Here is a 23954-nt window from a genome sequence, read left to right as displayed (position 1 = left end):
TTTGTCATATTAAGACCAAAAACACTTCGAACGTACGGAAATTGATAATCTTAACCATAACATCTAAATAAAGTATGATTTCAGTGATCAAAAACGGATACAATCGTAAACAAATATGCCTTAGTGTTTAAAAAATAGGGTATGTCCCTTTAAAGCATGATAAAAAAATAGAGATCCAACCCTATAAAGTATATCTAGTGTTCCATGCCCGTGCATATGTTTAAGTTTCCGTGATACATGCATTACACACGTCCACGTGAATCAAGGTCGGTATAACGAATGAACCCGAGATTGTTGAATGTACCCCACACCGCGTGCACGACTCGTGTCAACGAGCGGAATCCTCGGCTTGCGAGCTCGTCAATGTGTGGACAACCACCGAAAGGTGGAAACTACGCGGCTACAATAGCAGATTGACTGGAATCCGATTATCTTACGCCAGTACGTTGATTCGAGAAGCATTTGGGGCGGGATATACTTTGGTGGAACCAGAGGAGGAGGGGGGAGGGGGTATTTCTCGTTCCAGCCAGTGCACTACGACTGGTATATCAAAGGCCGTGGTATGTGCTATCCTGTCTGAGCGATAGTGCATATAAAAGATTCCTTGCTACTAAAGGACAAATGTAGCGGGTTTCCTCTCTAAGACTATATGTAATAATTACCAAATTTTTTGACATCCAATAGCCGATGATTAATAAAATCAATGGGTTCTAGTGGTGCCGTCAGACAAAACAAACTGAAGCGAGGGGTGTGGGGTGTGTGGGTGTTGTGTGGTGTGGGGGTGGGGGGGGGGGGGGGATAGGTAGGCACTGTGACCAAAACTCTGAAGCTGGAGGAACGAGAGTTCGCGTTGCACCTCCCTCCCTCCCTCCAACTCCAGTCGACAGTAAATTTTGTTTTTATTTAACGACGCCACTAGAGCACATTGATTTTTTATCTTATTATCGGCTATTGGACGTCTAACATATGGTCATTCTGACACTGGGTTTTTTTTTAGAGGAAACCCGCTGCCGCCACATAGGCTACTCTTTTACGACAGGCAGCAAGGGATCTTTTATTTGCGCTTCCCACAGGCAGGATAGCACAAACCATGGCCTTTGTTGAACCAGTTATGGATCACTGGTCGGTGCAAGTGGTTTACACCTACCCATTGAGCCTTGTGGAGCACTGACTCAGGCCAACCCCAGTTGAATGGCGGTCTAAATTTCAATATTGTGGGGGTCATACGATCGATCGCCGTCTGTAGATTGAATTTTGCTTTCCCCCGTCCCAACCAGTCCGCCATAAGTTGTACTTCAAAGCCCGTGGTGTGTATCGTCCTGTCCCAATAACCATTTGCTGGGGTGTCCTTAAAATGTATTTTCTTTAAAGTAAAAATAATGTTTGTTTTGTTTAACAACACCACTGGAGCGCATTGATTACTCAGCGGCTATTGTATGTCAAACTTTTGGTAATTCTGACACGGCAAGGAAACCAGCTACATTTTCCTAATGCATCAAGGGATCTTTTATATGCACTTTCCCACAGACCGAGAAGCACATACCACAGCCTTTGTGCAGTTGTGGTGCACGGATTGGAACGAAAGAAAAAAAGAATCATTTGAATGGATCCACCGACGCAACCACCTCAAGCGACTGAGGTGGGGCGCGCGTGTGCGTGTGCATGTTATGGTGTGCAATACGAAGACTGCCATCCTAGTTTTCAAATGCCCCTGTTTAACTAAATATGACCTTATAATTAAGTACACGAATAGTTTACTTCGCAGTTATTGACTGGGCGTCGCACCACCTCGTCTGTCACCAACAGGTCTGTCAGTGATTTTTCTAGCTTAAGGTGCGATTAATCCGTTACATGCGCAGCCTTTTCATTCACAGCAGGGCGTACCTTGACGGAAACTATTGGGGGGGGGGGGGGGGGGGGGCGGTGCTCAGCGATAAAGGAAAGGAACGATTATTTTATTTAACGACGCACTCAACATATTTTAACTACGGTTAAATCACGTCCGACATATGGTCAAGGGCTACACAGATAACGAGAGGAAACCCGCTTTTGCCAAGCTACTCTTTCAGATAATTCATTCAACGTATTTGTGTGCTTACATACAATTAAGGTTCAAGTATGCTGGCCTGGACACACACCTGAGTTATCTGGATTGTCCAGGACAATGAGTAAAGTGGTTAGCTGTTGGTGAGAGAATACCATGTAATGGTCTTACACATCAACATGGGAGTCGTTAAAATTCGCTCAGGGTGGGAGCCAGTATCGATATGCGAACCCAGTACCTACCAGCCTTATGTCCGATGGCTTTACCACGACTCCACCGAGGCCGGTGTTTTTCCGATTAACAACAATAATTATTTTATATGCAGCATCCCAGAAAGAAAGAAAGGTTTTATTTAACGACGCACTCAACACATTTTATTTACGGTTATATGGCGTCAGACATATGGTTAAGGGCCACACATATATTGAGAGGAAACCCGCTGTCGCCACATAGGCTACTCTTTTTACGACAGGCAGCAAGGGATCTTTTATTTGCGCTTCCCACAGGCAGGATAGCACAAACCATGGCCTTTGTTGAACCAGTTATGGATCACTGGTCGGTGCAAGTGGTTTACACCTACCCATTGAGCCTTGCGGAGCACTCTCAGGGTTTGGTGTCGGTGTCTGGATTAAAAACCCCATGCCTCGACTGGGATCCGAACCCAGTACCTACCAGCCTGTAGACCGATGGCTAACCACGACGCCGGTCGCAGCATCCCAGAGTCAGTAGAGTACATACCACGGCCTTTGTTACATAAGTAGTGGAGCACTGACTGGTTCGAGAAATACACCAATGGGGCCCAATCGACGGGGATCGATCCTATGCTGTGAACGTATCAGGCTAGAGCTTTACTACTACATTTTGCCACCGGGCTCAACGATAAAGTTTATATATATATATATAAAAAAAACAAAAAAAAACAAAAAAAAAAACACACATTTTGGTCCAGTCTATTTTCTCGTCACTATTGAAGGTCCATTTAGACTTATAACCGTAAAAACAATGTTCATGTGATGAAGCTTACTCTCTGCCTGTGCTCCCCCCCCCCCCCCCCCCCCCCCCATTCCAAGCAGAGGTAATTAAATTTATTTACTGAAGAGCATGACGGTACGATCCGATCCCTCTAAAAACATCCGCTCACGACAATCTAAAACCCCACCCCCACTCTGAAAATGTTTCTGCACACGCGTCTGCTTAATCGGGCAACAATTATTAAAATGGTAGCCAACATTATTTTGTGGCAAGATTTAGCTCAGTCGGTCGAGTGCTCGATTGAGGTGCTTGCGTCGTAGGATCGAACCACCTCAGTGGATCCATTTTTTCTCGTTCCAACCAGTGCACCACAACTGGACAAAAACTGTGGTATGTGCTTTCCCGTCTGTGGGAAAGCGCATATAAAAGATCCCTTGCTGCATTTGGAAAAATATAGCGGATTTTCTCTTGATTACCATATGTTTAACATCCTACTGGATGATTAATTAATCAATGTGATCTAGTGCTGTCGTTAAACAAAACAAACATTATTTCAAAACACAAGAACGCATGTCGGATATATGTAAACACCGTATAAATAAATTTTTAATATAAATTCAACATCTTTAACATTTTTACAATTACACACTGTATGAATACAGTATTTTATCTGTATAATATAAACACATATTTAAATTTTTTTCAGGACAGGACAATAGTAACAAGAAGATCAGTAAAGAACAAAATATAAAACATTAGCACAATATCGGAGTTATATATAATTACAAAATATATTTTACAAAAAATAAATATATGTATTTATAAATATTAGTATACATGCAGGTCCGTCTTTTAGGGTAGGCCGCGCGTTGCTGCGGACAATTTTATTAGTTTTAAAGCAGCAAAAGTTGAGTGTCTTAGGACCGGCCATGTGTAGACTATTTGCACTGAATCATATCTGCATCGCAGAAGATGTGTCCTAGGAACGGCCTTGTGTAGACTTATTTGCATTAAATCATATCTGCATTAAAGATGATCGCTTGTCCTAGAACCGGCCTTGTGTAGACTATTTGCACTGAATCATATCTGCATTAAAGATGATAGCTTGTCCCAGGACCGGCTTGTGTAGACTATTTGTACTGAATCATATTTGCATCACCGAAGATGGCGAGTCTTAGGACCGGCCTTGTGTAGACTATTTGCACTGAATCATATCTGCATCACCGAAGATGGCCCTTGCACATACGACTGTTCACCGACTGCTCTTGCTTCTGGATCTCTAGCTCTTTCGGTGCCACCTCTACATCCCTGTCCTTGTCTCTGACCCTTTTTGTCAGCCTGGCGGTCCTGCCGCGATCTCCCGAGTGCTTTTATCGCCAGGATGATGAGGACGACAGCTATGAGTACGACGCACGCTAGCAGAATTCCGACGAGAATGGTCAAGACGTGCGTGGACAGGGAAACAGTTGTAGCCTGTGTGTTGACGGCACCGACGTCGTCATTCTGCAGGGCGGAGTTAGCAGGCTGACCAAGAACAGCGGGGACGGGTTGGGCAGAGTCTGAAAATGAAGAGATAAGATTTTGTAGAGAAACAAAAGAAACCCATGTTGTCTTCAAGTAGAAGGAGTGAATGGAAGTTTAACGACATGTCAGCACACAACGTCCCCAACCCGATGGCATTTTGTTAACAAAGTGTTATTTTATTTACAATTAAGGTTTTTTTTAAAGTTAACATATAGTATGTTTTGTTTAATGACACCACTGGAGCACACTTAGTAATTAATCATCGGCTATTGGATGTTAAACATTTGGTAATTCTGACTCGTAGTCATCAAAGGAAACCCGCTACATATTTCCCAATGCAGCAAGGTATCTTTTATATTATGCACTTTCCCACAGACAGGAAAACACATACCACGGTCTTTGTCCAGTTTGTCGCCAAACATCTATTCTATTCTATTCTATTCTATTGTCAAGTTGTGGTGCACTGGTTGGAACGAGAATAAATCCAATAAGTTGAATGGATCCATCGACGCAAGCACCTCAAGCGAGCACTCAACGAACACCTAAATCCTGTCCCTCTTAAGTTAAAATAATGTCTTGAGAGATGGTATGAATTTAATGGCATATTGTCACAGACCACTGACCTATTTGATGGACTGGTCTAACAAAGCATTACCTAAACAAAAATAATTTGATTTGTCCCTTAATGTACTTTATTCAACCATCTTCATAACCACCATACTCCAAATAATTGAATTATGGTGTGACGGAACATGCTCTTAATTTTGTTTTCGCCTGTGGCGATATTAATTGTTTTAGAGGGCCGTGTGCAGTTCCAATATGCATTTAAGCCCAGATGGGCACTTTGTTACGTAATACCTCTGCGAGTGCGGTTTTTACGACCGTGATTTTGGCGACTAGGTTTTAGCAAGTCTGGCCATCTAAGAAAAATATGCCGGCTTGGTCGCTGTGGAAATAGCACTTGATAGGGGGAGGACCGCGTTGTACCCCCAGGTGATATTCGGTTTTATGATAAATAGCTAGGGTTTTAGAGATATCGGGGAGAAACAAAAGGAAGGCTCCAGGGGATCGTTGTCCGTCCGGACTGGTAAATATTTTATTTCTGCTCTGTGTATAACCTTGATGTGAATGATGTGACTTTAAATATTTTAATACTGTATTATACCAATATTATTTAGACGGTGCTGCCGGTAATCTGACGCAGTAAACTGTAGGCTCACTGTTCTAATATATATAAAGCTTAACCAGTCATTCTAGAGGACCTAGGTAAACTGTAGGTTATTGTCTTTATTGTGATAGGTACCAGTATTACTTCTGTATTACAAGGTTACTGAATGAGTAGTTAAGTGTTAATTAAAAATTAACCAGTTAGGAATAGAGTTGTAATTCCTTTATTAATTAAGTTCCCCTGGAAGCGTTTCTCAATTATCACACGTGTGGGTGTTGTGTCACGGTGAAGTGATTACAATATTGTGTAAACTAGACGCCTAGAGATTAACTAATTAAGTGATCAGTTCTGGGTTGTTATTATTATTTGTTGTTAATTAAATACTGCAGCAGTACATTTGTCAGCGTAGTATTAATACAGATTCCAAAGTGTATTGTGTTTATGTTGTGTTTTCTAGAGAACTAACGTGCTATATTATATATACTTTATATAAGATCTTATCTCTGATCATACCTAGAGACGAGCCACGTGGGTATAACTGCCCGTTACAGAGAGATCTAATAGATATACAGTTAGGAGAGATATTTGGATAATCGTGTGTTTCATTCAGTTACGGGTATTATAGGATCCCCGTGACATATGGCAATGATCAATAATTGAAAAACTAAAACTGCCGATAGGGATGACATGGATTTCACTCCATCATGGTTCAGTTAAGGTGATGCGATAGCTAGATTTGGTTTTCAACAATTAATGTAATATTTATTTATTATCCATTTTTAGAGAAATAAGGTCCTTAAATCCGTGACAGTATGCTTTTAAACGAGTGAAATCCGAGGACGAGAACCTGATAGGAAGGAAGGAAATGTTTTATTTAACGACGAACTCAACACATTTTATTTACGGTTATATGTCGTCGGACATATGGTTAAGAACCACACAGATATAGAGAGGAAACCCACTGTCGCCACTTCATGGGCTACTCTTTTGCAGCAAGGGATCTTTTATATGCACCATCTCACAGACAGGATATTACATACCACGACCTTTGCTACACCAGTTGTGGAGCACTGGCTGAAACGAGAAATAGCCCAATGGGGCCACCGACAGATCGATCCTCAACCCGACTGCATATCAAGCGAGCGCTTTACCACTGGGATACGTCCCGCCCCGAGCACCTGATAGTAGATCATGGAAGAAATCACTACTTTCCCTAACACCCTTTCAACTGCCTTGTACAGAGATACGATTTTGATATGGGAATATGGTTTTGTACAGATGTAGCATTATTCATTATAGAATTGAGAGCCAATTCATTAGTTCTGGAACTTTTTAAAATTATTTTGTTCTGGCCAACGGACTGTTACAAGTAGCTAGGTTGCATGTTTCTCTCCATCCCTCCGCCTCTTTCTATCTCTCCATAAACATGTAACTTACCAAATCTCATATTGCCAAGTGAGTATCGGAGTCCCACACAACTGTAAGAGCCAATTGAATTGATACAAAGCGGCATACTCAGGAAACCTGCGGCGTTTTGACAGGGATTCTTGTTAGCACACTGGCAGTTGCATTCATCGATATCTGTGACCCAAAAAACAAACAAAAAACAACAACAATTACACAAATTACGCAAAATGGCATAGCATACACTAGTATTTACCTGTATTTATACATTGGTACATATAGTAAAGTAAAGTTTATTTTATTTAACGACGCCACTAGAGCACATTGATTTTTTTTTATCTTATCGGCTATTGGACGTCAAACATATGGTCACCTACCCATTGAGCCTTGCGGAGCACTCACTCAGGGTTTGGAGTCGGTATCTGGATTAAAAATCCCAAGCCTCGACTGGGATTCGAACCCAGTACCTACCAGCCTGTAAACCGATGGCCTAACCACGTGGTACATATAGATGCAGTGCCATCCATACCTCATAGCTAAACGTTAACATATTGAAATGCTCACTGTATTAATACTGCTAATCATGCCAGTGATAATAAATTTAAAGGGACATACCCTAGTTTTTAAACACTAAAGTATTTTTTTTTTTACTATTAGAGCCGTTTTTGACAACTGAAATCATACTTTACTTAGATTTTATTGTTTAGATTATCAATTTCCGTACATTCGAAGTGTCTTTGGTCATCCTGATGTTTTTAATATCACACAATGCATTTCTCATATTTTAAAAAACGCACGTGCGTCTGAGAAGTAACAGTTATGAAGTCGAGTTTTTGGTCCGTTTTCAGAGGGTATTTCACCATTTCTAAGTCACAGACTTATGTTTCACTCAGTTGTAACATTATCCATCTGTGTTTCAGGTTTGTAGATTAACTAAACTTAGTGTTAATTTTCACGGGTTAAAACTAAGTTATGTCCCTTTAACAGTTGTAAACAAAAACCTGGGCAGTAAATGTTGGCAATTGTATTTCATCCAGTGACACTATGTAAAGTAGTCTTTATGCTTGAAACATGTATGGGTGGCTAGTATGGGGTACCTGTAAAACTAACTACTACAATTTTGGGGGAAACTAGGAGTGTTACCAAACATACCCTTTATATTGAAAATGAACCATGAAACGTTCTACTTTCTTCAACTGATACTTTGTGGGTAGGGTTACAGTATTGTAAGGGTACAGTACAAATTTTATTTGGTATATTACAACCTCTAAAAAGACTAAAGTTTGTTTTGTTTGACGACACCACTAGAGCACATTCGTGTATTCATCATCGGCTATTGGATGTCAAACATTTGTTAATTTTGACATTTGTTTGACGACACCACTAGAGCACATTGGTGTATTCATCATCGGCTATTGGATGTCAAACATTTGGTAATTTTGACATTTGTTTGACACCACTAAGCATATTGGTGTATTCATCATCGGCTATTGGATGTCAAACATTTGGTAATTTTGACATTTGTTTGACGACACCACTAGAGCAAATTGGTGTATTCATCATCGGCTATTGGATGTCAAACATTTGTTAATTTTGACATTTGTTTGACGACACCACTAGAGCACATTGGTGTATTCATCATCGGCTATTGGATGTCAAACATTTGGTAATTTTGACATTTGTTTGACACCACTAGAGCATATTGGTGTATTCATCATCGGCTATTGGATGTCAAACATTTGTTAATTTTGACATTTGTTTGACGACACCACTAGAGCACATTGGTGTATTCATCATCGGCTATTGGATGTCAAACATTTGGTAATTTTGACATTTGTTTGACGACACCACTAGAGCACATTGGTGTATTCATCATCGGCTATTGGATGTCAAACATTTGGTAATTTTGACATTTGTTTCACACCACTAGAGCATATTGGTGTATTCATCATCGGCTATTGGATGTCAAACATTTGGTAATTTTGACATTTGTTTGACGACACCACTAGAGCACATTGGTGTATTCATCATCGGCTATTGGATGTCAAACATTTGTTAATTTTGACATTTGTTTGACGACACCACTAGAGCACATTGGTGATTTCATCATCGGCTATTGGATGTCAAACATTTGGTAATTTTGACATTTGTTTGACACCACTAGAGCATATTGGTGTATTCATCATCGGCTATTGGATGTCAAACATTTGGTAATTTTGACATTTGTTTGACGACACCACTAGAGCACATTGGTGTATTCATCATCGGCTATTGGATGTCAAACATTTGGTAATTTTGACATTTGTTTGACGACACCACTAGAGCAAATTGGTGTATTCATCATCGGCTATTGGATGTCAAACATTTGTTAATTTTGACATTTGTTTGACGACACCACTAGAGCACATTGGTGTATTCATCATCGGCTATTGGATGTCAAACATTTGGTAATTTTGACATTTGTTTGACACCACTAGAGCATATTGGTGTATTCATCATCGGCTATTGAATGTCAAACATTTGTTAATTTTGACATTTGTTTGACGACACCACTAGAGCACATTGGTGTATTCATCATCGGCTATTGGATGTCAAACATTTGTTAATTTTGACATTTGTTTGACGACACCACTAGAGTACATTGGTGTATTCATCATCAGCTATTGGATGTCAAACATTTGGTAATTTTGACATTTGTTTGACACCACTAGAGCATATTGGTGTATTCATCATCGGCTATTGGATGTCAAACATTTGTTAATTTTGACATTTGTTTGACGACACCACTAGAGCACATTGGTGTATTCATCATCGGCTATTGGATGTCAAACATTTGTTAATTTTGACATTTGTTTGACGACACCACTAGAGCACATTGGTGATTTCATCATCGGCTATTGGATGTCAAACATTTGGTAATTTTGACATTTGTTTGACACCACTAGAGCATATTGGTGTATTCATCATCGGCTATTGGATGTCAAACATTTGTTAATTTTGACATTTGTTTGACGACACCACTAGAGCACATTGGTGTATTCATCATCGGCTATTGGATGTCAAACATTTGGTAATTTTGACATTTGTTTGACGACACCACTAGAGCAAATTGGTGTATTCATCATCGGCTATTGGATGTCAAACATTTGTTAATTTTGACATTTGTTTGACGACACCACTAGAGCACATTGGTGTATTCATCATCGGCTATTGGATGTCAAACATTTGGTAATTTTGACATTTGTTTGACACCACTAGAGCATATTGGTGTATTCATCATCGGCTATTGGATGTCAAACATTTGGTAATTTTGACATTTGTTTGACGACACCACTAGAGCACATTGGTGTATTCATCATCGGCTATTGGATGTCAAACATTTGTTAATTTTGACATTTGTTTGACGACACCACTAGAGCACATTGGTGTATTCATCATCAGCTATTGGATGTCAAACATTTGGTAATTTTGACATTTGTTTGACACCACTAGAGCATATTGGTGTATTCATCATCGGCTATTGGATGTCAAACATTTGTTAATTTTGACATTTGTTTGACGACACCACTAGAGCACATTGGTGTATTCATCATCGGCTATTGGATGTCAAACATTTGGTAATTTTGACATTTGTTTGACGACACCACTAGAGCACATTGGTGTATTCATCATCGGCTATTGGATGTCAAACATTTGGTAATTTTGACATTTGTTTCACACCACTAGAGCATATTGGTGTATTCATCATCGGCTATTGGATGTCAAACATTTGGTAATTTTGACATTTGTTTGACGACACCACTAGAGCACATTGGTGTATTCATCATCGGCTATTGGATGTCAAACATTTGTTAATTTTGACATTTGTTTGACGACACCACTAGAGCACATTGGTGATTTCATCATCGGCTATTGGATGTCAAACATTTGGTAATTTTGACATTTGTTTGACACCACTAGAGCATATTGGTGTATTCATCATCGGCTATTGGATGTCAAACATTTGTTAATTTTGACATTTGTTTGACGACACCACTAGAGCACATTGGTGTATTCATCATCGGCTATTGGATGTCAAACATTTGGTAATTTTGACATTTGTTTGACGACACCACTAGAGCACATTGGTGTATTCATCATCGGCTATTGGATGTCAAACATTTGTTAATTTTGACATTTGTTTGACGACACCACTAGAGCACATTGGTGTATTCATCATCGGCTATTGGATGTCAAACATTTGGTAATTTTGACATTTGTTTGACGACACCACTAGAGCACATTGGTGTATTCATCATCGGCTATTGGATGTCAAACATTTGGTAATTTTGACATTTGTTTGACGACACCACTAGAGCACATTGGTGTATTCATCATCGGCTATTGGATGTCAAACATTTGGTAATTTTGACATTTGTTTGACGACACCACTAGAGCACATTGGTGTATTCATCATCGGCTATTGGATGTCAAACATTTGTTAATTTTGACATTTGTTTGACGACACCACTAGAGCACATTGGTGTATTCATCATCGGCTATTGGATGTCAAACATTTGTTAATTTTGACATTTGTTTGACGACACCACTAGAGCACATTGGTGTATTCATCATCGGCTATTGGATGTCAAACATTTGGTAATTTTGACATTTGTTTGACGACACCACTAGAGCACATTGGTGTATTCATCATCGGCTATTGGATGTCAAACATTTGGTAATTTTGACATTTGTTTGACGACACCACTAGAGCACATTGGTGTATTCATCATCGGCTATTGGATGTCAAACATTTGGTAATTTTGACATTTGTTTGACGACACCACTAGAGCATATTGGTGTATTATCATCGGCTATTGGATGTCAAACATTTGGTAATTTTGACAGTCTTAAAGAGGAAACCCACTGCATTTTTTCATTAATAACAGGGGATCGTTTATATACACCATACCACAGATAGGATAGCACATACCACTTCATTTGATATACCAGTCATGGTACACTAGCTGGAACGGGATGTAGTTCAATGTGTCCATTGACGGGGATCGATCCTAGGACCGATCACTCATCACATCAGCACTTTATCATTGGACTACGTCCCACCCTCACAATACTTTGGTCAATAATTGCATTATGGATATAGCATTTTTCACCACATACGTTAACATTGCCACCTATGGCATTTTATTTGGTAAGGAGTGTGTCCACTCTCCAAAATAAATAAAATAGGCAGTGTAGCTCCGATTGGATTTTGACTGGTACGTCTACAAAATTGTCTATTAAACCAGTATTTTCCAATTTGTTCAACAAAGAGAAATACCAGTTTAACGACTGAATGGAAGCCACCGCCATGTTTTTATTTTTTATTGTGTTAATAAAAGGACCTTCCTATCAGCTAAATGAGCTATGAAAACTGTTGATTTTCGTATATAGTGAAAATAAATATACCCATCTATTTTACGTGCACGATTTGTTGAGTAACGTGCGCTGTTTTTCACACTCGTCAAATTGAAATTACGTGTGCTGTCCGAGCGTGATCGCACCCGCGCACCTTAAAATGCAAGGTCTGAGTGTGCCACTTGCCTTCACAGTTCCTGCTATTGTTCTGGAGTTTGAAGCCGACTCGACAGCTGCACTGGAACCCGCCTATAGTGTTTTTACAGAGCTGCTCACAGGGGCCTACAGTGAAACACTCGTCAATATCTGGAGAATAGATTTGTAAAAACATATCATTAAATTGTTAAGACTTTACTCAATGCTGGAAATAGTCAGGTGGTTAGTTGTCTGCCACGATAAAAACAAGTTAAAGTTTTAGTTTTTTTAACTACACCACTAGAACACATTGATTTATTAATTATTGGCCATTGGATGTTAACCATTTGGTAATTTTGACAGTCTTATAGAGAGGAAACCCCATACAGTTTTCCGTTAGTAGCAAAGGATCTTTTGTATGCCCAATCTCACGCCTACCCCGAAGAAATACCACAATGTCTTTTTATGTGCTTAAATAAAGGAAAAACAAGTTTGGGTTTGGATCAATTAATCAACAGCTATTGGATGTCAAGGAAGAAAGAAGGAAATGTTTTATTTAACGACGCACTCAACAAATTTTATTCACGGTTATACGGCGTCAGACATATGGTTAAGAACGACACAGATATTGAGAGGAAACCTGCTGTCGCCACTTGGCTACTCTTTTCAATTAGCAGCAAGGGAAAGCAAGAAAGAAATGTTTTATTTAACGACGCACTCACATTTTATTCACAGTTATATGACATCCGACGTATGGTTAAGAATCACACAGATATTGAGAGGAAACCCGCTGTTGCCACTTCATGGGCTACTCTTTTTGATTAGCAGCAAGGGATCTTTTATATGCACTATCCCACAGACAGGATAGTACATACCACGACATTTGTTACACCAGTTGTGGAACACTGGCTGGAACGAGAATGTATTTGTGTGTTTTTGTATGTATCAATATAAAAACAAATCTAAACAAAGAGCTATAAATATGTATTATACCGGTATATCCAATAACATTTTAAATAAAATATTACATATGTAACACTCAACATTGTAAATGACATGCTCATAAAGAAAGAAAGAAAGAAAGAAGTGTTTTATTTAACGGCGCACTCAACACATTTTATTTACGGTTATATGGCGTCATACATATGGTTAAGGACCACACAGATTTTTTTAGAGGAAACCCGCTCTCGCCACATAGGCTACTCTTTTACGACAGGCAGCAAGGGATCTTTTATTTGCGCTTCCCACAGGCAGGATAGCACAAACCATGGCCTTTGTTGAACCAGTTATGGATCACTGGTCAGTGCAAGTGGTTTACACCTACCCATTGAGCCTTGTGGAGCACTCACTCAGGGTTTGGAGTCGGTATCTGGATTAAAAATTCCATGCCTCAACTGGGATCCGAACCCAGTACCTACCAGCCTGTAGACCGATGGCCTGCCACGACGCCACCGAGGCCGGTTGCTCATAAAGAAAGTTAAAGTTTGTTTTGTTTAACGATACCACTAGAACACATTGACTTATTAATCATCGGCTATTGGTTGTCAAACTTTGACAGTCTTTTTGACATAGTTTTAGCTCTGGCGTAGCCATCATGCTATATTGGGGGGGGGGGAGCAATCTGTATCGGGGTGGGTGAGATGGGGTGGGTGGGGGGCAACCCGCACTATGTATATATGATTTTATAAACCAATACAGTAAAAAGAAGATTTGATTAGGTTGGAGCATGGACCCTGTGGCCACCTGTCACGCCACTTAAAAGTGTCTTAGAAAATAAAATATACACATTACATGAAGAGATAGGAAAACTGACCGACACATGTTCTCAAGTCGTTTTGAAGTTGAAAGCCCGGGAAACACCTGCACTCGTATCCTGATGTCGCGTTGACGCAGTAGTGGTCGCACTGTGTCACGTCAGTAAAGTTGCAATACACGTGGTCTGTGGATACAAAATTATTTATTATAACTTTTAATACGTATACTGACGTCGAAAAGAAACTTTACAAGACTTGAAAATTGTATGATAGGAAGGAAACGACGCACTCAACACCATTTTATCTACGGGTATATGACATCTGACATATGCCTAAGGACCATACACATACTGAGAAGAAACCCGCTGTCGCCACTTCATGGAATACTCTTTTCGATTAGCAGCAAGGGATCTTTTATATGCACCATTCCCATAGACAGGATAGCACATACCACAGCCTTTGTTACACCAGTTGTGGAGCACTGGCTGGAACGAGAAATAGCCCAGTGGGCCTACCGACGGGAATCGATCCCAAATCGACCGCGCATCAGGCAAGCGCTGTACCACTTAGCTACGTTCCGCCCCCTTGTATGATAGAGAAAATAAACGGTGGGAAATGAAAGTATCATGAAGTCCAATCTGATTAAAATTAGCTCTACTGGGTCTACCAGTAGATCTAACAGCATTGCGTGGACTCCCATGTCCAGGTGACATTTCATCTCTAAAGAATAATTTAAATATCGACCAATTACACTTCGCCTTTTATAGCGTTATTCGGGAGCATACAAATTCTAAAAATATCGGGCGAACTAGTTGGTCTATTTCAACATTGAAAAAACTGGGGGGTAAGTGCAGCAATAAACTCTGGATTGTATACTAGTATAAACAGATTTTATGGCTATACCATCCCGGTTTATTTTATATTGCAATTAGTTTCCGGCATACTTCGCAATTCACCCGAATCATTTCGTATACCCTCGGCATAATCCCGAATATTTTCAAATTCTTTTCAAATCACTGGCATGACTTTGCAAGTAAGGTTTTGATGGTCGAATAAAATTTCAACTGGACATGAGCTCCAACGGGCTGCTGTTAGATCCACATGTAATAGTGGAGCTAATTTTAATTAGACTGCATGAAGCCAATTATCTAAACACCACAATGCACTTCGTAGTACATGCAAAGAATTTGTATGGTGGTTTTGAAATTGGTGCTTTTCAATTAGCAATGATAATTATTCAAATTTAATATATGTAAAGTTTCTTGTGGACGTCAGTATATGTTACAGGTCCCGCAGAGTTTTATTTGAAAGTGGGGGATGGGGCACTGTTAGTGCGACGGCACGGGGCATGGGACACATGTGGGCTCAAAGGCCCTAAACCCAATACATGCTCCCCTGTAAAAATTTTGAATTTCAGGTGTTCAAATACAGAATTTTAAATCTCATCACAATAACAGGGGGAAATGTGGGCATATCCTCCTTGCACGCCCCTCCCCTCCATGCCCTTGTATTAAAGCACTATCAGCTTTGAAATTGTTTAGAAAACGATAAAACTTGTAGTTTTTATGACATTGTAAGCAATGTACATAAACTGTATGCATACGTCTATCGTCCATTGGATTCCATCGTTTAAACATTAAGAGATGGACCGTTAAAAAGGTTCAACTTTACCTTTGATCTAATTACAAAGCGATTCTATTAAATTATTCAAACTGAGAAATAAAAAAATAAAAAAATATTTGTTGACATCTAAATGTAAGTTACAAGATTAGTTGGTGTCTTTAATATCGATTAATTTGTTTTCGGCACTTGGCCTTGATACTCGGCGGAGTAGCGAAGGATCTTTTATATGCACTTTTAGGTAGAGCATAAATACGTATGACAGCTGTTTATATACACGTGGAACACCAATTGTGATGGAGAAAAATAAATAAACCCAGAAAGCAGTGTAAACAGTGGGTTTCTTCGAGAAGTGTTACCTATGGCCTTCCGCCTTTATCAACAGTAACCAACAACCTAAAGAAGTTTTCAAAAAATAAAAAGACTGACAACAAATTGTAATTACGGTAAAACACTGTGCGTCGGACATATGGTCAAGGACCACATAGATGATTAGAGAAGAAACCTGCTGCGACCGCTTCATGAGTTACTACTCTTTGGTTCATTAGAAACAAGGGATCTTTTATATGCATTATCCCACAGACAGGATAGTACATACCATGGTCTTTGTTACATAATTTTAAAAATGTGCATGAGCTCGTTGTTAGGGAGATACAATTAGACGTTAACAAACGTGGAATAATCGTAGATGTACGGGCTCCCATTTTTGTAGTGGGCCAGACTGGTTTTTGCCCTTATTAAATGGAAATGCCCGAATCTAGATAACAATTATTCACACTAACTTTACTGCCAAACAGCTATGTAGGATTGCAAACGAATCACTACGCATTTTTACATGGATTACAACTGATTTTGAGGGTAGAATGACGGAAATACATGGTAAAAAGGTCTCAGGGTAGCACATTTTGCCAGAATATTTGTTGTCATGTTTGCCCGAATTTGAGGTTTTGCTCGAGCACTAGCGAGGGGGGGTGGTAGGTTCCCCTGCCCCCTGTCTCGTACGCTTATGGAAATAATCCAAACCTGCATCGCTTCCAGGCTGGCCGACCGGTCCAGAGACACCTGTGTGTCCAATGTGACCTGAAACAAACAAGTGAAAATTAAAACAAAATCAGGAGCTATTCTGATTTCATTTAAACAGTTTTGGATAGTTTTCCCTTATATATGTCATTATTCCAAAGTTTTGTTCAGACCTTTGTCAGCGATACTAATGTATCAACTAAAGACACACATACACACATACATATACAATGTACATATACATATCCATATATATTATATACCTATTATATACCTAATATGTCTGGCCGTTTAAAAGGAAATCGATTAAGATGAAGTTTAAATAATTACCTTAATAAAGTTAAAGTTAAAAGTCCTTTTTGTTTAACACCACCACTAAACACATTGATTTATTAATCAGACTATTGGATGTCCAGCATTTGGTAATTTTGACAAGTTTTAGAAAGGAAACCCGCTGCAGGCTTCCATTAGTAGCAAGGGGTCTTTTAAACCACATACCACGGCCTTTGGTATACCAGTCGTGGTGCACTGGCTGGAAATGATACCAGTGTATTAAATGGTCATTCTCAAATATGCAAGGTTAATATTACGCTATTTGTACATTATCTGTGATGAATAACAAGCCCGCTGATAATCATTACATAATTAACTCAATGATATCAAAATTGTAATAAGACGCCACTTGGCGTAAATAGTGGTTTCCTCAAGAATCCTTGGCAAACAATATTAAGTGCATAGAAAATATAGATCGGGTTTTTAACAAGTGTCCATTCAAATAGTAGCCATTTTTGTTTGGTTGAAAATGCAATTAAAATTTAAACCGATGACATGTACATGTATTAACCAGCATTGTGTTTATAGGCGTGCAAGTTAAGGTATAATATTTACATTTTGTAAAAAAAAAAAAAAATTAAAAAAAAAAAAAAAGTATATATTATATATTATTATATATATTTATTATATTTATTATATATATATATATATATATATATATATATATATATATATATATATATATATATTATATATATATATATATATATATTTATTATTATATATATATATTATATATATATATATATATATATATATATATATATATATATATATATATATATATACTCTTCAAAAGAAGAAACGCAAAACCACATTGTCGTAACATTTGGAGAATTGATTTAATTATTGAATGGTGAGTCCGATAATTACCAAATGTTGCAGGATTGTTCACAATTCACTCTAGTCCATTGTGAGTAAGTGATAGGACACACCACCAAGGTCAAGGTCATCTGGAGTCAATACCGGGTGTGGCCTCTGCGTGTGTTGACAACTGCCTGGCACCGCCTGCCCATTGAAGCAACCAGAGTACGGATGACGTCCCGGGGGATGGTGGCCCACTCGGCCTGCAAGGCTGCTGCCAGCTCGGGCAGGGTCTGGGGCTGTGGTTGTCGCTGTCGGAGGCGTCAGTCCAACTCGTCCCATAGATGCTCAATTGGGTTCAAATCCGGTGATATCGATGGCCAAGGAAGGACATTAATGTTGTTGTTCTATAGGAAAGCCGTTGTGAGACGTGCTGTGTGAGTCCTGGCGTTGTCATGTTGGAACACTGCGTTGGCGTTGGCCATAACTGGAACGATGTGTGGCCGGAGGATCTGGTCAATGTAGCCCTGTGCATTCAGGTTGCCCTGCACGTGGACCAGGTCAGTTCTGCCAGTGTGTGAGATGGCTGCCCACACCATGACACTACCCCCGCCGAATCTGTCCACTTCCTGCACGCAGTTTGCCGCATAACGTTCACCATGACGCCTATACATGCGACATCTTCCATCATGACGTCGGAGCAGAAATCGGGACTCGTCACTGAACCACACCTGTCTCCATCGCAGTTGAGGCCATTGTCGATGAATCTGGCACCACTGCAGTCGGAGTCGATGGTGTTGTGGTGTTAAGATGACACCTCGAACTGGACGTCTGGCACGAATTCCTACCTCACGTAGGCGGTTCCGTACGGTCTGGTCGGATATCCTGCGCAAACCTGGTATTGCTGCGGCTGTGGAGGTGGCAGTAGTCAATCGTTCCCGAAGGTGGCGTACCCGGATGTAGCGGTCCTGCCCGGGGGTAGTGACCCGTGGTCGACCGGATCTAGGGAGGTCACGTGTTGATCCATGTTGCTGGTAATGGTCCCAATGTCTGGAGATGGTGCTTGGGGACACATGGAATGCCCTGGCAACGGCCGTTCTGGATTCGCCTGCGTCTAGTCGGCCGATGGCATTGTTTCTCTGCGGTTCACTGAGACGTGGCATGTCCTGGATTGTCAACTGTCGGCCAGATACAGAGGCCAGGCAAGCGAACACCCTGCACTTTTATACTGTCGGTGTTCATGTTGCACGTGCAGACAACGCACGTGCAGACAACGCAAGTGCAGTGGTGACATGGTTTGCACGTGGCTGCGTTTTTGCGAATATTCACATTTTGGAACTTTATTGTACAGTAGCTGCGTTTTATCGAATGTAACCGTGGGAATGTGTTTGGGACATGCAATGACCTTATATTCACAAAGCATGAACCGGTAGGAAACATAAAATCGGAGTTATAACCCATTTGTACCCTTTTGCGTTTCTTTTTTTGAAGAGTATATATATATATATATATATATAGTTATATATATATATATATATATATATTATATAGTTATATATAGTTATATATATATAGTTATATAGTTATATATAGTTATATATATATAGTTATGGTCATTGTGAAAATATGAGACTGCCCCTTTAATTGGGTAATAATTTAATAATTTCGGCTATTCGGCTATTAGATGTCAAACATTTGGTAATTCTGACACATAGTTATCAAAGGAAACTCGCTACATTTTCGCTAATGCAGACCTGCATTGGGCGATAAACACGTCTGTATGGACGATTTCTACACTTAGTATTTCATAACCGACATGTAAGAAAACTATATCAGTAAACATAACTTGATGGAATTTACCCATTCTTAGAGTTTACCCCTTCAGAAATATAGCACATATATAATTTATTTTTACAATTAATCCTATTCTTTCACTTTTATGTCCTGAAAACCGAGCATGAAGCAATGACTTTATATTCGATAACTAGATAAAGTACCTGCGGGTCCTTGGGGTCCTGCAAATCCCCTGGGTCCAGTATGTCCTGTTATTCCGTGAAAGCCGCGAGGACCCAACTGTCCGGACATCCCAGTAACACCAGTAGGACCTCTTTGGCCACGCTGACCGAACTGACCAGTCATTCCCGTTATTCCGTTAAAACCACGTGCTCCGGCATTTCCTGTAATACCCTGAGCGCCAGGTGCCCCTGTCCGTCCTGGAAATTTAAAATAATTAAATATACTTATCATCTTTCGCTAGGGATGTTAAAATATATGTCATGATAAACAGTTTGCGCTCAACTTAAATTTGTTGAATATGTTATCAATGTTAGTTTAACGACACGACTAGAGCACATTGATTTATTAATCATCGGCTATTGGATGTCAAACATTTGGTAATTTTGTCATATAGTCTAAGAGGAAATGCGCTACATTTTTCAATTAGTAGCAAGGGATATTTTATATGCACCATCTCACAGACAGGATAGCACATACCACGGCCTTTGATATACCAGTCATGGTGCACTAGTGGCTGGAACGAGAAATATCACAATGGGCCCACCGACGGGGATCGATCCCAGACCGACCGTGCATCTAGCCAGCGCTTTACCACTGAGCTACGTCATGCCCCTGTTATCTATGTGGTTTGGATGTCCAATGAATCGCCTCAGTAATACATGACTATACTTGGATATATGATCCAAGGAACACAATACAGGAAATTGCTTTTCTTGACATACTTTTTCCAAATATCCCTTGCAAAAGTTTAGTAGTATAGTTTAAGGTAGAAATTTTGAAAATGATAAGTCAATAAATGTCTAATGAAGAACAAACAGGCATGAGTTGCGAACTTAAGATGTGGATGTTTTATATCAAGTTGTCTCCCTTGTCCAACTACCTAAAGTGCGACGTAGCTTAAAGTTAAGTGGGGTTTTATTTATTATTTGGACAAATAGGTGATATAAAAGACATATTTATAAACTGATTAAATATTATATATACAAGACAAAAATGGAAAAAAATGAAATAAATATAATAGCTGCTCAAAACTTTTTAAAAAATAAATACGAAATAGAAAAATATATTTTTTTAAAAACTGTAAATATGAAGAGTATAATACAATCTGGGCACCATGGAAATGACTCTTCAGTCAAGAAAGTAATTTGATGGAAGATAATAGAAACAATTATCATGCGAGCACTTGATGTGAATTTGGACATTATCACTTATCACTATAATTACCTACTATAACTTCTCTTTTTAATATTCTTTCTTTCTAAACTTATATATTTATTTTATGTCCCCATTACATCAACCAGCATATTTAAATATATTTCTATTAACTAGTCATTTATAATACTACTATCTACATGTACATATGCATTAATATTAAATATATCACCATGTACATTATTTGTATAAGTATTACGATTACTATAATCAGCATACTACCACAAAGTGTATGTACTTCCAGTATTTAGCGTGTATAATCTAATTCATATTCTGTGAGGCGATGAATCAGGGCACCTCAACCCTGGCATCGTCAAAATGACCTGGGGACAATTAAAAAAAAAAAAAAAAAAAAAAAAAAAAAAGGTGTTTTTTTTCCATTATCGGAACCCCCCCCCCCCCATTTATTTAAGGAAGGCTTGCAACCCATACCGAATCTACCTGTTTGGGCCCCGCGATAATGCGCTTCCCATAATGCAGTGTGTAACATCGGTTTCTTTTAAACTTTGGAGCCTGTCATGAAGATGCGTTTTTACCAAACGGAAAATTATTTCATAAATTTACAAACTCTGGGTATGTACATGTAGCTCTCAAAGTTAAATAATGAAATAATTATTTGACGAAAGTGTAGATACCAGATATGACAGTTTTTGGAGAAAACTCTACAGTTTCAGACGAGTGGTTTTATACGAGCATATGATAATTTTAAACTGTATCAAATTATTGGGTAGGGTAGACCTAAACAGCCTCTTTCAAACTACCTAGAGGTAATGTATTAGTGTGTGTTAGGATGTTTTAGGCGCGTGTTTAGAGGAGATGATCGACCACGCATGCACACCATTGTTTTTCATTTAATGTATTTTCCTGGGGAGCATGACACCATACCGCCCCTAAAATCTTTGCTAGCCACAATCCAGACACCCACTGAAGAAGATTCTTCACACGCACCTGTGCTCCTGATGTAGAATTCAGGTGTGTCAAGGAGGATTAAAATGATCACGCCCCTAGGACGTGAAACATTCAAAGTCATATTTAATATAATTTACCTGTTATTCCATGCATGCCAGACTGTCCAGTGATTCCATCCGCTCCTCTGTCTCCATCTCTCCCCCGTGCACCTGTAGCACCAGCAGCTCCTACTGGCCCAACACGACCTGCAGGCCCCGTGTGGCCGTTAGCTCCAGAAACACCAGTAAATCCAGTGGCGCCGGCATCGCCTTGTAAGCCAGTCATACCCTGGTTACCAGGGCTACCTGTGGCTCCAGTGAAACCTATGGAAAAAAAGAAGGAAGGGAGAAAATGTTTTATTTAACGACACACTCAACACAATTTTATTTACGGTTATATTGCGTCAGGCATATGGTTAAGGACCACACCAACCTGTTATATCCTGCCCCTGATTACAAATACACCAACCTGTTATACCCTGCCCTTGATTACAAATACACCAACCTGTTATATCCTGCCCCTGATTACAAATACACCAACCTGTTATACCCTGCCCTTGATTACAAATACACCAACCTGTTATATCCTGCCCCTGATTACAAATACACCAACCTGTTATACCCTGCCCTTGATTACAAATACACCAACCTGTTATACCCTGCCCTTGATTACAAATACACCAACCTGTTATACCCTGCCATTGATTACAAATACACCAACCAGTTATATCCTGACATTGACAATACACCAGCTGTTATACCCTGCCCAACCTGTTATACCTGCCATTAATTACAAATACACCAAGCTTCACCCTGACCTTGATTACAAATACACCAAGCTGTTATACCCTGCCATTGATTACAAATACACCAAGCTGTTATACCCTGCCATTAATTACAAATACACCAAGCTGTTATACCCTGACCTTGATTACAAATACACCAAGCTGTTATACCCACCAACCTGTTATACCCTGCTCTTGATTACAAATACACCAACCTGTTATACCCTGCTCTTGATTACAAATACACCAACCTGTTATACCCCTTACACCAAGCTGTTATACCCTGACCTTGATTACAAATACACCAACCTGTTATATCCTGACCTTGATTACAAATACACCAACCTGTTATACCCTGCCCTTAATTACAAATACACCAACCTGTTATACCCTGCCATTGATTACAAATACACCAAGCTGTTATATCCTGACCTTGATTACAAATACACCAACCTGTTATACCCTGCCCTTAATTACAAATACACCAACCTGTTATACCCTGCCCTTGATTACAAATACACCAACCTGTTATACCCTGCTCTTAATTACAAATACAAACCTGTTATACCCTGCACTTAAATACAAATACACCAACCTGTTATACCCTGCCCTTAATTACAAATGACCTGTTATACCCTGCATTGATTACAAATACACCAAGCTGTTATATCCTGCCCCCTAATACCCTTCACTTGATTCACTTATCACATAGTTTAGCTATTGAAGTTGGTCGCTATCATAAGTGATCTAAACCTTGTGTAATAGGTGACCTACAAGTTTCGTCCCCAGTGATCTCTACCAAGAAATATTATAAATCCA

At 39.4% G+C, this 23954-nt stretch overlaps 1 protein-coding gene across 1 annotated transcript; it reads right to left on the bottom strand.

Annotated features, from left to right (window-relative positions):
* Positions 1-3609: 3609 nt before the first annotated feature.
* Positions 3610-23768, bottom strand: LOC121377080. The gene is made up of 9 exons (XM_041504950.1): positions 23762-23768; positions 22450-22674; positions 20173-20388; positions 17042-17098; positions 14458-14583; positions 12696-12815; positions 7146-7289; positions 4232-4575; positions 3610-4102 (listed from the first exon to the last, which is right to left on the bottom strand). The coding sequence occupies exons 2-9, from the start codon at positions 22634-22636 to the stop codon at positions 4097-4099; spliced, it is 1200 nt and encodes a 399-aa protein (XP_041360884.1). The 5' UTR covers positions 22637-22674; positions 23762-23768; the 3' UTR covers positions 3610-4096.
* Positions 23769-23954: the final 186 nt, after the last annotated feature.

This window comes from Gigantopelta aegis, chromosome 2, assembly GCF_016097555.1.
Source record: "Gigantopelta aegis isolate Gae_Host chromosome 2, Gae_host_genome, whole genome shotgun sequence".
Lineage (NCBI taxonomy): Eukaryota > Metazoa > Mollusca > Gastropoda > Neomphalida > Peltospiridae > Gigantopelta > Gigantopelta aegis.
Note: the sequence above shows the minus strand (reverse complement) of the source record. Positions and strands in the feature narration are given on the sequence as shown.